We start from the raw sequence: 12,394 nt of genomic DNA, 5'->3' as shown, positions 1-12,394 counted from the left end.
TTGAGATTAGGCAATGATGTTTTAAAGGTTAAATTTTAAAAATTAGTTTGGAAATCACTAAACGAATGTAGTTTGGCATTGCCAGTTGTAATATTTTATCTAATATCTAGTGAAATATTACTTCGATTGAGTATTAAACTATTAGACCGAAATTAAGTTATGACAACGCTGTTTTAACGGTCACTAAACTCTGAAATGATTTGAAATAAATGAAACCAAAGAAAATAATTTAAAAAATTAATTTAATATCGATAACTGCATAACAAAATTATTTTTTAACAATTTGAATGACATCCTCGTCGTGCATAATATGACTACTACCGACGCGTTGGGGGGAATACTTGGTACTGGTCCCCCAAACCAAACCGTATTTAAACTGCTCCGCCAACGTTCTATGGATGGCGTGGCACACGTGCTCCACCGTGACCCCCTTTCTAAGTATAAGACCGTCGCTGAAATCAGGGGGCTGTCCCGGCTTCTTTGTATAAACCCTAATCAAACTAAGGTACTCCCACAACGTCGACAGAAGATAATCCAAGTTCAATTTCATGTTACAACTGAAATATTCCATAATAGAAAACAATGTGAGACAAAAATCGCATTCTATTCACCTTACGACTACGCTATTTGGCTGCCTGGCTATTCTATCGACTTCCTCGATTGAAATCTGATCGATTTTATTATAAACGTAAAGACATGGTAAATAAACCCTATTGGCGCAAATGACGTCGATCAATTCGTCGGCGGTGCAATCTTCCCTGAATAAAACTTCAGCGTTGAAGATTTTGTATTCATGCAAAATCATCTGCACTAATTTTTCGTCTATTTTAGTCAATACGCAAGTCGAATTGAACGATATACCACCCCCTTTCTTAATCTGAAAAAAAATTTTCATAAAAACAAACTTCCCATGAAAGAAATCCTGCATCTCACGTCCTGGACACTTTGTACCACATCAATCTTGTCCTTATACCAAATATTAGAAAAAAAAACGTTGAAGAGATATGAATTTTCATAAAAACGATGTTACTGTTGAAAAAATTAATAAATAATTTCACTAACCTTAAAATAAATATTCGGTTTCTGTTTATTGAGTCTTATACCGACGCTTTCCAACTCCCTTTCCAATAACGATCTATGAACGTCTTTTTTAGTGGCGTCTAACATCATAAGCACCAAATCGGCTGTTCTTGCAACTGCTATTACCTGACGACCTAAAAATTGTATTATTAAATTTTTATAAAAATAAAAATTGAGCTAACCTCTTCCTTTTCCTTGCGCAGCTCCTTCAATTATACCAGGTAAATCTAATAACTGGATATTAGCTCCGTTATAATCAATTACACCTGGTATACAAGTTAGTGTAGTGAATTCGTAAGAAGCGGCTTCGCTTTCTGTTTTTGTTAAGGTTGAAAGAAGGGTTGACTAAAATAAATATTCACAACAGATTTCATTTAATTATATTTTTTTATTAAATTACGTACTTTACCAACTGACGGGAATCCTATAAGCGCAACCCTAGCATCACCACTTTTTAGAACATCGAATCCTTCACCTTTTTCTGATTTTTTCGATGGTTCTAATAATTGAGATCTATATTTTGCTAATTTAGCTTTTAATAGACCTAAATGGTATTCGGTGGCTACAAGGTTATAGGTTAGGTATTGTTTTTTTTTATAAAAGCTATATTAGTACCTTTATTTTTTTGTGTTCTCGATATTTCCTTTTCTATTTCCGATATTTTATCCAAAATCCCCATATTTATTTATATCTAACGTAGTTATTTACTCAAATATTACTAATTTATTGTTTAAACTTCAACACACATTGACATTTAACCAACTTGAAAATAATCTACTTCTTTTTTTAACTAGAGTTTACTTTATACAAAAATACCGATAAATTATAATTAAAACAAATTAATTTACTAAATATTCCGCGCATATTTTGTATTATAACATTTTCACTATATATAACATAAATTATTATATTAAAGAATTAAATATTGAATAAAAAATGGTTAATATAGTTATAAGTACAAGCTTGATAAAAGAAGAAAATGAGTTAGAAGTTAACCCTAATTATAGAATTAGTTTTTATTTTTAATAATTTAAATGTATTTGTAAGATTCAATGTTTTTACTTAGAAAAGTTAAACATGTAAAAATCACTTTTAATTTGAAATGTTGTAGTACTAAAGTGGAACAATTTACAATGAAATATTTAAATGTAGCCGAAAAGAACGATGCCGCTAAAAACATAGCACAATTGTTATCTCGAGGAAATTCAACTAGGGTAAGTACTTATTTCATATTTATTAGTGGAATAGTGTGTTTTGAAATATATATTTTTTATAGAGGGAAGGTTTGTCCCAATATAATAAAATATATGAGTTTAATTGTACTGTACTCGGTGAGCAAGTTCGAATGGTTATGACTTCCGTTTCTGGTCATTTATTAAATTACGCGTTTACTGGTTTATATAAAAATTGGTTAAGTTGCAACCCCGTGTCTCTATTCGACGCTCCTATTACAAAAGTTTGTACGGAAAATTATCAAAATATAAAAAAAACTTTAGAACGAGAAATTCGATTTTGCGACGGTTTAATAATATGGACAGATTGCGATAGGGAAGGTGAAAATATCGGTTTCGAAATAATAAAAGTTTGTACAGACGTTAAACCGAATATTCGAATATACAGGGCGAAATTTTCGGAAATAACCACCGCTTCAATACAACGCGCTTTACGCACTTTAGGACAACCGAATAAAAACATCAGCGACGCCGTTGACGTGAGACAAGAATTAGATTTAAGAACAGGTAAAATAAAATAAAATCGAATCAATATATGTATAAAAAATTCGATATTTAGGTGCCGCTTTTACGAGATTGCAAACTTTGAGGTTACAAAAAGTATTTCCCCAAAAACTATCGGATAAATTGATAAGTTACGGATCTTGTCAGTTTCCCACGCTCGGTTTTGTTGTCGAACGTTACCAAGCTATAGAAAATTTCATAGCGGAACCTTTCTGGAGAATCAAAAGTAAGTTTTAATTATATTGCGAAGAAGCCTCGATGCTATTCTTGGTGATTGTCTAACTGGCCTTTTTCCACCATCATCCATCGATGATGGGCGTAAACTGATCAATTCTACTCGCTGTTAAAAAGATTTGTTTGCGTTGGATACCGCATAATCGGTCAAAAACGTCTAAAAGGTCTCAAAAAAAGAAATTCAGTTAAATTGAAGAAGAAATTTATGAAACTGAAGCTAGTGTTGACGCAAAAGACAAACTCTTCTACAAACACGTCAACTAAAAGTTATAGAAGTGTTGAGCGATGGTTTAAGGGATACCGAGAGGTCATTTTTTACGTAGCAATCGTCAGGAATAGTATCTGGAGGGATTTTCAAACAAAAATATTATAATTTAGAAGTTTGTAGTGTCTCACACAATCCAAGAATTAACGACAGAGTTCAATTGGAAACGAGATCGACTTTTCGATAAAAATTCCTGCGAAGCCATACTAGATATTTGCAGGGATAATCCGCAAGGTAAAGTGGAAATCGTGGAAAGTAAAGAAAAAAGCAAATGGCGACCTCTACCTTTAGATACGGTCGTAAGTTATAAATTTCATAATAATAATAATTATTTCATAAAGTGATTATAGGAAATGGAGAAAAACGTATCGAGAAAATTACGAATCAACGCTAAAGATACGATGCAAATAGCTGAACGCCTATACAGTCAAGGCTACATAAGTTACCCCCGTACGGAAACGAATATTTTCCCTAAGGAGTTGAATCTCGTTAATTTAGTCGAACAACAATTTAATGATGATGATTGGGGCGGTTTCGCTCGAAGGATAATGAACGAGGGCGGTCCCAATCCGAGACAAGGTAGAAAATCGGATCAGGTGATTAACACGTTCACTGCCGAATACGGAATACTTAACGTGTTCGTTTTTCTCAGGCTCATCCTCCTATACATCCGATTAAATATACCAATGGTTTAGGGGGGAACGATAAAAGGTTGTATGAATATATAGTGAGGCATTTTTTGGCGTGTCTTCATAGGGACGCTAAAGGGTTTGAAACGACGGTGGTGGTCGATGTGGCGGAAGAAAAATTTACCGCTAAAGGGTTGATTGTATTGGAAAAAAATTATTTGGATGTGTATGTTTACGAGAAATGGAATGCTAAGGAGATAAATAATTATCGTGTTGGTGATACTTTTTTACCAACTATGTTGGATATGGTGAGTCGATTTTTTTTATTTCGTGCTTTTTATCGATTTTTTTTTATTGATATTCAAATTTTTTTACAATTTTGGTGTTTTGTTGATAATATAAATCAGTTATTATCGACGTTAGTTACAGGGAATTCCCCGAAGTTTTTTATAATTTGAAAGTCGAAAAAAGTTTAAGAACATCTGATTTAATGGAATGGAGGTTAAATTTTTGTTTAAAATGATGTTTTTGAATTGTATTTATAATAATTTTGAATAATTTGTGGTTGAAAAATATTTGATTTTATTTTTCGGGGTAAAAAATTGGAAATAACCATAATAAAAATTACTTTTTTGGAAATATTTTGGAATTGGGTGAAAATATGGGACAAAGTGTTGAAATGAAATATGTAGAGATTTAAATTTTGTATGAAATAGTTCTCAATGGTTTTCGACGTATTTGCAATGCAAACTGGGATATTCACAAAAAACAATATTATATCGTGGAATATTAAAAAATTTAAAATGAAATAAATTAATTTTTCATCTTTTTTTGGTTGAAACCTTGTCTACAATATCCAACAAGTAATTTCAAAGTTGAATTATTTTCAATATGTTTTTAAAAAGTAAGAAAATGTGAGAAAACTGGTTATTATATTTTAGCAAAATTTAAAAAAAAACTGTGCCCAAATGTTTTTTCCCAAAATTTTTGAATAGTTTACTATGAAAAATGTTGAAGTTCGTTTTGGGGGGTAAATAATCATAAGAAAACGTCCCTAAATACTATTTTTTGGAAATATTTTGAAAACGAGGGGAAGATGCGGAAAAAAGTTTTTAATAAAAAATGTAGAGATTAAAATTTTGTACAAAGTCGTTTTGAATGATTTTTATCGTATTTACAACAAAAACCGAGATATTTAATAAAAAAATAATTAAAATCCAAGCAATTGATATCAAAATTTGAATTGTTTACTGTAAATATCACGTTTTCTATTACAAATACGCCAAAAAGTACTTGAATTTTTGTTTCCTAGACTTTTTGTTTAAAAGGTTTTTTTTTAACATTCCCAAATATTGAAAAAAATGAACATTTGGAGTATTTTGCACTTATTTTTCCCCTCTCATGAAATTGGACATTTACTAGTATAAAATAAATCTAATATATGCTAAAACGAACTTACATACAACCAGTATCAACTATTCAGGTATTGTCAACTTATATTTTTGTTTAACATCATTTTCACAATTTCAATTCGTATATTCTATTTTTGTAGGTTTTCTTGTGCATCTTGCCGTGTTTTATTGTTTTTACGGAACTTATATCGTTTATATTGATTAATATACGCCTGTAATTACGTTCATAGGTAAACTAAGCTTAGGATATATTTCTTAATTGTTATTTCTTCTCTTCTCGTTATAATTTTAATCTTCGTTCATAATTTCACGAATGGCCTTCGACCATCCAGTCTTCTCTCTATCTATTAACCACAGATCACTAATATTTAGTTATTAGTTCTGATCAAATCGACACATTTGACATCCGTCACAAAATACGTTCGAATTTTATTGATAGCGCGAAATTCAAATATCAGTTTACTGTAATCCGTTGATAAATTTTGAAATTTCACTTTTCCGTTTATGGTAAAGGTTGAATTGGATTTTTTAAACTATAAATTATACAAAAAAAAAACAATAGAATTCCCAGTATTGAATACAAAAAGTATACATTTGTGATGTTACACAATTTAAATGTATCTAAAGGCATTTATTTCTTTATTAGAGTAATATTTAGATATTGGTTTTTAATAGTGATAATATTTTTCAATTTTAATAATAACTTAAACGAAATAAATACGAAATATTGGATAAAAATGGTTAATTATTATATATGAAACTATAAAATCTTGGTTCGTATTGTTTTTATTCGGTAGCCATCTTGTAAAAAGTTTTATATCTTTATATTTAGGATAAATGTATTACAGTAATGGAATACATGTTTTAGAAACATATTTGTACTCAAAACTTTACTAAAATCGCTATAATTATTTTAATTACACTAAAAACAAACATTATAATATTTTTATATACATAATAATGAATTACTAGAACCGGAAAATAAGAGGGTTGTGCTATTAACTTCGTTTCTTCTTCCTGCGCGTGTATAATGCGCGGTGATAACACAGTGGCGTAGACAATATTAATTTGTTTTTATTAAATTTATCATTTAATAGTACTTATAAATATACTTTTTTCGAATATTTAAACAACAAAAGTATCTTTTTTTGAGTAATTTGTGCGATATAAATATTTTATTTAATTTATTTCGATAATTTATTATTAAAACTCGATTATAATAGTTGTAAACCGGATGTCACGTCATTGTTGTATCTATTAAATGTCTTAATGATTTATAAAAATTCAGTTTTACCAAAAATAGATCGATCTAGCGAAAATTCGACGCTGTTTGAGAGAAGAAACGTTATTTAAACGATATTTTAGGTTGAAAGTTCTACAACTCCCCCTAAACTTCTAACAGAAGCCGATTTGATAGGACTAATGGAAAAACACGGTATCGGTACCGACGCCACGCACGCCGAACACATCGATAAAATAAAATCCAGAGAATACGTCGGTTTACACGAAAATATGTACTTCGTTCCCGGAACGCTCGGTATGGGTCTAGTCGAAGGGTAACTACGCGCTCGTGTAACCCACTATATTTTTTCTACGACCAGTATTTTTAGTTACAATAACGTCGGTCTGGAGGTGTCTTTGGCGAAACCGACTCTCCGAGCCGAATTCGAAAACGATTTGAAATTAATATGCGACGGTTTAAAAAATCCGGATGACGTTAGAAGAGATCAGATTGCTAAATATAAAGCACTTTTTCAAACGGTTGTTCAAAGGATGCGTTTGATTGACGAAAGTTTGGGTAATAGATTGGATGATAGACCGGCGGATGTTACCGATAATGATATCGTTACTGATAACGATGATTTTCGACCGGTTTTGAAATGCCCCAAATGCGGAAACGACATGATCGTAAGGTATTATTTCGAAAATCGTCATATTTTTGGAAAATATTCGATTTTTTTGGGGGTTTTACAGATCTAAAAGGAACGGACCCGGGCAGTATATAGTTTGTACTAATTCGCCTGTCTGTAGACACGTCATTTGGTTTCCGGGGGCTGTGGAAACTATCGAAGTTCAAGATCAACACTGTTCACAGGTAAATGAATCGAAACATTTTTCTTTAACACCTAGTTTTGTTACAACCTGTATATTCATTGGTACACTTTCATTCACATGATTTGATGTATCTATTTATCTAAATGAATATATGGACCTGTCAACTTTCCTATATATATCATTTTTGTATTTTTATTACATAAATTACTTCATAATTTTCAGTATGTCAGTCTTGCCTGTTTCCAAACAAATCATTTTCGTATTTGTCTGCCATTTTATTTGCCTGTATATTTATTCATATTCTCAATATTTGCCTTACTCTATGCAAATTGTTTTTATATATGTCTGCCACTTTATTTACTATTTATTATGTTTTTTTCTCTATATATTTCTTTATTTAATTTGCCCGAAAGCAAACACAAATTTTTGTATCCGTCTGCCATTTTATTTGCTATTCATTATGTTTCTTTCTCTATATATTTCTTTATTTAATTTGCCCGAATGCAAACACAAATTTTTGTATCCGTCTGCCATTTTATTTGCTATTCATTATGTTTCTTTCTCTATATATTTCTTTATTTAATTTGCCCGAAAGCAAACACAAATTTTTGTATCCGTCTGCCATTTTATTTGCTATTCATTATGTTTCTTTCTCTATATATTTCTTTATTTAATTTGCCCGAATGCAAACACAAATTTTTGTATCCGTCTGCCATTTTATTTGCTATTCATTATGTTTCTTTCTCTATATATTTCTTTATTTAATTTGCCCGAATGCAAACACAAATTTTTGTATCCGTCTGCCATTTTATTTGCTATTCATTATGTTTCTTTCTCTATATATTTCTTGATTTAATTTGCCCGAATGCAAACACAAATTTTTGTATCCGTCTGCCATTTTATTTGCTATTTATTATGTTTATTTCTATATATATTTCTTTATTTAATTTGCCCGAATGCAAACACAAATTTTTGTATCCGTCTGCCATTTTATTTGCTATTTATTATGTTTATCTCTATATATATTTCTTTATTTAATTTGCCCGAATGCAAACACAAATTTTTGTATCCGTCTGCCATTTTATTTGCTATTCATTTTGTTTCTTTCTCTATATATTTCTTGATTTAATTTGCCCGAAAGCAAACACAAATTTTTGTATCCGTCTGCCATTTTATTTGCTATTCATTATGTTTCTTTCTCTATATATTTCTTTATTTAATTTGCCCGAATGCAAACACAAATTTTTGTATCCGTCTGCCATTTTATTTGCTATTTATTATGTTTATTTCTATATATATTTCTTTATTTAATTTGCCCGAAAGCAAACACAAATTTTTGTATCCGTCTGCCATTTTATTTGCTATTCATTATGTTTCTTTCTCTATATATTTCTTTATTTAATTTGCCCGAATGCAAACACAAATTTTTGTATCCGTCTGCCATTTTATTTGCTATTCATTATGTTTCTTTCTCTATATATTTCTTTATTTAATTTGCCCGAATGCAAACACAAATTTTTGTATCCGTCTGCCATTTTATTTGCTATTCATTATGTTTCTTTCTCTATATATTTCTTTATTTAATTTGTCCGAATGTAAACAACAAATTTTTGTATCCGTCTGCCATTTTATTTGCTATTTATTATGTTTCTTTCTCTATATATTTCTTTATTTAATTTGCCCGAATGCAAACAACAAATTTTTGTATCTGTCTGCCATCTTATTTGCCACTTATTATGTGTTTTTCTTTATACAAAAATAGTTCAAAATGTTTTTTTCTTCAAGTGTGGCCCAAACTTTAAGAAACTCAAATTAAAATTCAAACAGAATCTGTTTCCCGGATACCCGAACCCGAATACGTTATGCATCGGAGGTTGCGATATGAACGTTTTGGAAACTTTGGACATTACTCTTTCATCGGTGACACAAAGTAAGATTTTTCTTCCGTTTATCGAACAAGCATTAATTTTTTGCCCAAAATTCCTCTTTTCCAGGGAATACCGATAATATTAGGGCATTAAATAACGAAAATATTCCTAATAACTCTCGTAGGAATTCGGATAGCGGTTATCAGAGTACTAGACGAGACACGAATTTTATATCGAGTAATTTTTCTAATCAAACCACATCGAATACGAGCCTGGATAATATACCAGGACCGTCGAGAAGTAATGATGTCGAACAAGGGGGTGGAATAGTTTGTAGCTGCAGCCAAGAAGCGGTTCTGTTGACCGTACGAAAAGAAGGACCTAATCAAGGTTATATATTCACCAAATATTTGAATATAAATTTATTAATGTTCGTCGACAGGTCGACAGTTTTACGGTTGCGGTACTAGAACGTGTCAGTTTTTCCTGTGGGCTCCGGAAGATGGCGGTACCGCAACGAATAATCGTTCAAATCCTACTAGTACCGGTTTATCGATTATTAAATGTAATTGTCGTTTACCGGCGGTTACCAGGACAGTATCAAAGCCCGGACCGAACGTTGGCAGACAATTCTATTGTTGTTCAAAGCCGATGGGTCAAGGTTGCGGTTTCTTCAAATGGGTCGATGAGGTTAGACACGAATTTTCGCGTTGATTACCTTTTTTTAACATTAGTTGTATTTTTATTTAGTCTGGTGGAGATGGGGGTCATTCCGGAGGTGGCGATGATGGTTCCGGTGGCGGGGGTGGCGGTAGTACAAGTTTTGTACAAAGACGCAAAAGTAACAATTCCAAAAATCGACAGGCCCCGTATAAAACGGAAAATAAAGGAAAAAGAAAATGCGGTATTTGCGGACAAGAAGGTAATGTTAATTTAAGTGAGGTTTTGCGTACTTTCTGACTTTTATATACACAAAATAGTGAAAAACTTACCTTACTGTATATGTCTGCGTTTTATTGTTATCGGTATCTGTTATTCCTATCTGTCTGCCACTTTATATGTCTCCTATACTTTTCATTATATTTTTCTGTATTTATTTGCTTATCGTCTGATTTTATTTCTGTATCTGTCTGCCATTTTATTTGCATTTTTCTCTGTATATATCCATCTTTCTCGTGATATATGTCTGTCTTTCTGTACTTGTCTGCCACTTTATACGTCTCCAATACTTTTCATTATATTTTTCTGTATTTATTTTCTTATTGTCTGATTTTATTTCTGTATCTGTCTGCCATTTTATTTGCATTTTTCTCTGTATATATCCATCTTTCTCTTGATATATGTCTGTCTTTCTGTACTTGTCTGCCACATTATATGTCTCCAATACTTTTCATTATATTTTTCTGTATTTATTTGCTTATCGTCTGATTTTATTTATGTATCTGTCTGTCATTTTATTTGCATTTTTCTCTGTATATATCCATCTTTCTCTTGATATATGTCTGTCTTTCTGTACTTGTCTGCCACTTTATATGTCTCCAATACTTTTCATTATATTTTGCTGTATTTATTTGCTTTTTTCATATCTGTCTGAATAAATTTCTATACCTGTCTGCCGGTTTATATGCATTTCAGCATCTTATTTTATATCTATATTTTTGTATTTTTCTATATTATTTCATCTGTTTCATTATTCAGGATATCCATATGGGTCCAAAGCAATCAGTTCACAATTTTTATTGCCTTCAGATTACTCATGGTCTTTTTCTTCTCATAGCAATTTTTAATACTTTGGATGTAGTTCGGTTGTAATTTACTGTTTTTTTTTTTGTTCAATGATCAAGTATTGGAAGCTTCTGATCGTTTCTCAGACGTATTCAGTGATTTTCCGGCTTTTCTTGGCGAAAAATTGAAATTATTACTAGAGTGTCGAATATTAGATAGGTAGTTTTTATATTTGAGTAAAACTAGAGACAAAACTGTTATCTGATGGAAATTATCGTTTTTCAGGTCATACAAGACTCAAGTGTCCAAATAAATAACAGTACATTGTTTTTTGAATAAATATATTTTAATTTTTTAATCGTGTCGTTATTTCTTGACCCTTATTACAAAAAAGTAATTTTTGTTAAGAAATAAATCGATTTTTACACGAAAAAATGTGTGAATTTGAACAAAAAATGAATTAGAGCAAAAATTATCAACTATTTTCAAAATTTACACTCATTTAATCACTAAAAACTCGTCCGAAGGCTGTTAAATTTTGTTTTTAACAGTATTGTGTGACCTCAGATATGGTTTAAATTGTGGAAATTGTTTCTTAACGTTTTAAAAAGTTATTTTTGTTTTTCTTATAAATTTTTCAAGTTCTAATGGGTTAACGCCATTTTTAGCCGCTACTTGTGTAAACTACAAATTAATAAACATTTACTGTACTATACAACTAAGAATCTAATTTTTCTGTTTTATAAACATTAATACGTACCATTATCAATATCATTTCGTATTTTAATCTCAATAAATAGTTTTTTTCTTCCAAATCTTGAACTGTTTTTTCAAGTTTTTGTTTTGATAAATATGACTCACTGTTTTGACCATTTACTACAAAATGATCAGCAAACATCGAAATTCCTCGTGAAAATAGTGAAAGATTTATTACCTGGAATCCAAACGCCGTTTTCGAAGATGAATTGGTTTTCTCCTAATTTTAAATTAATCTTTCTTTGATCTGTTAATGCTTCTTTCGACGTTTCCGCGTTTGATTTCCGTTGTAGTATTTTTTTAGGAGAGAATTTATTACCAAAAAATGGCATATTTTCGATTACGATAAAGGAAAAATCATAAAATTTCCAAAATACCTCTACTAATAATTCCTATTAGACAACTAATGTTTGTATTTTGTCACGGTTACCACAGCAACATTAATTGATTGATTCTTCTAGTTGTATAGATTTTGGTCTCTGTCTTATGGGTATTGAGCTACAAATTCTTTATTCTGTTCTATCTGTTTAAACTTTTTATAACAATTTTGTATTTGTTGCTTTTTTAATTCAACCACGATTACTTAAATCAAGTCTTCGTTACATTTTCATGACGAAAAATAATTATTTATCAG

At 30.7% G+C, this 12,394-nt stretch overlaps 3 protein-coding genes across 3 annotated transcripts; 1 reads left to right on the top strand and 2 right to left on the bottom strand.

The window, feature by feature from the left end:
• Positions 1 to 225: 225 nt before the first annotated feature.
• On the bottom strand, positions 226 to 1,856 carry LOC130896772 (developmentally-regulated GTP-binding protein 2). The gene is made up of 6 exons (XM_057805082.1): positions 1,696 to 1,856; positions 1,485 to 1,642; positions 1,263 to 1,425; positions 1,063 to 1,214; positions 612 to 877; positions 226 to 557 (listed from the first exon to the last, which is right to left on the bottom strand). Exons 1-6 carry the CDS (start codon positions 1,757 to 1,759, stop codon positions 269 to 271), a joined length of 1,092 nt encoding a protein of 363 aa, XP_057661065.1. The 5' UTR covers positions 1,760 to 1,856; the 3' UTR covers positions 226 to 268.
• Positions 1,857 to 1,868: 12 nt separating this feature from the next.
• On the top strand, positions 1,869 to 11,362 carry LOC130896771 (DNA topoisomerase 3-alpha). Its single transcript, XM_057805081.1, has 14 exons — positions 1,869 to 2,294; positions 2,357 to 2,819; positions 2,872 to 3,042; positions 3,439 to 3,614; positions 3,666 to 3,911; positions 3,968 to 4,252; positions 6,722 to 6,912; positions 6,967 to 7,269; positions 7,331 to 7,451; positions 9,197 to 9,341; positions 9,406 to 9,669; positions 9,722 to 9,969; positions 10,030 to 10,201; positions 11,290 to 11,362. The coding sequence occupies exons 1-14, from the start codon at positions 2,133 to 2,135 to the stop codon at positions 11,319 to 11,321; spliced, it is 2,979 nt and encodes a 992-aa protein (XP_057661064.1). The 5' UTR covers positions 1,869 to 2,132; the 3' UTR covers positions 11,322 to 11,362.
• On the bottom strand, positions 11,332 to 12,180 carry LOC130896775 (protein chibby homolog 1-like). The gene is made up of 3 exons (XM_057805085.1): positions 11,939 to 12,180; positions 11,765 to 11,880; positions 11,332 to 11,688 (listed from the first exon to the last, which is right to left on the bottom strand). Exons 1-3 carry the CDS (start codon positions 12,090 to 12,092, stop codon positions 11,608 to 11,610), a joined length of 351 nt encoding a protein of 116 aa, XP_057661068.1. The 5' UTR covers positions 12,093 to 12,180; the 3' UTR covers positions 11,332 to 11,607.
• Positions 12,181 to 12,394: the final 214 nt, after the last annotated feature.

This window comes from Diorhabda carinulata, chromosome 7 (assembly GCF_026250575.1).
Source record: "Diorhabda carinulata isolate Delta chromosome 7, icDioCari1.1, whole genome shotgun sequence".
NCBI lineage: Eukaryota > Metazoa > Arthropoda > Insecta > Coleoptera > Chrysomelidae > Diorhabda > Diorhabda carinulata.
Note: the sequence above shows the minus strand (reverse complement) of the source record. Positions and strands in the feature narration are given on the sequence as shown.

Bases quoted from the DNA above. Each gene is read 5' to 3' on its own strand.
- LOC130896772 (XM_057805082.1), bottom strand. From the start codon at position 1,759: ATGGGGATTTTGGATAAAATATCGGAAATAGAAAAGGAAATATCGAGA. The intron at 1,215-1,262 runs GTTAGCTCAATT...TACAATTTTTAG, and splicing joins TGCGCAAGGAAAAGGAAGAG to GTCGTCAGGTAATAGCAGTT. The intron at 558-611 runs GTGAATAGAATG...GGAATATTTCAG, and splicing joins CCAAATAGCGTAGTCGTAAG to TTGTAACATGAAATTGAACT.
- LOC130896771 (XM_057805081.1), top strand. From the start codon at position 2,133: ATGTTTTTACTTAGAAAAGTTAAACATGTAAAAATCACTTTTAATTTG. The intron at 3,043-3,438 runs GTAAGTTTTAAT...AGAAGTTTGTAG, and splicing joins ACCTTTCTGGAGAATCAAAA to TGTCTCACACAATCCAAGAA. The intron at 4,253-6,721 runs GTGAGTCGATTT...ACGATATTTTAG, and splicing joins TACCAACTATGTTGGATATG to GTTGAAAGTTCTACAACTCC.
- LOC130896775 (XM_057805085.1), bottom strand. From the start codon at position 12,092: ATGCCATTTTTTGGTAATAAATTCTCTCCTAAAAAAATACTACAACGG. The intron at 11,881-11,938 runs GTAATAAATCTT...ATCATTTTGTAG, and splicing joins AAACGGCGTTTGGATTCCAG to TAAATGGTCAAAACAGTGAG. The intron at 11,689-11,764 runs GTACGTATTAAT...ATTAATTTGTAG, and splicing joins ACGAAATGATATTGATAATG to TTTACACAAGTAGCGGCTAA.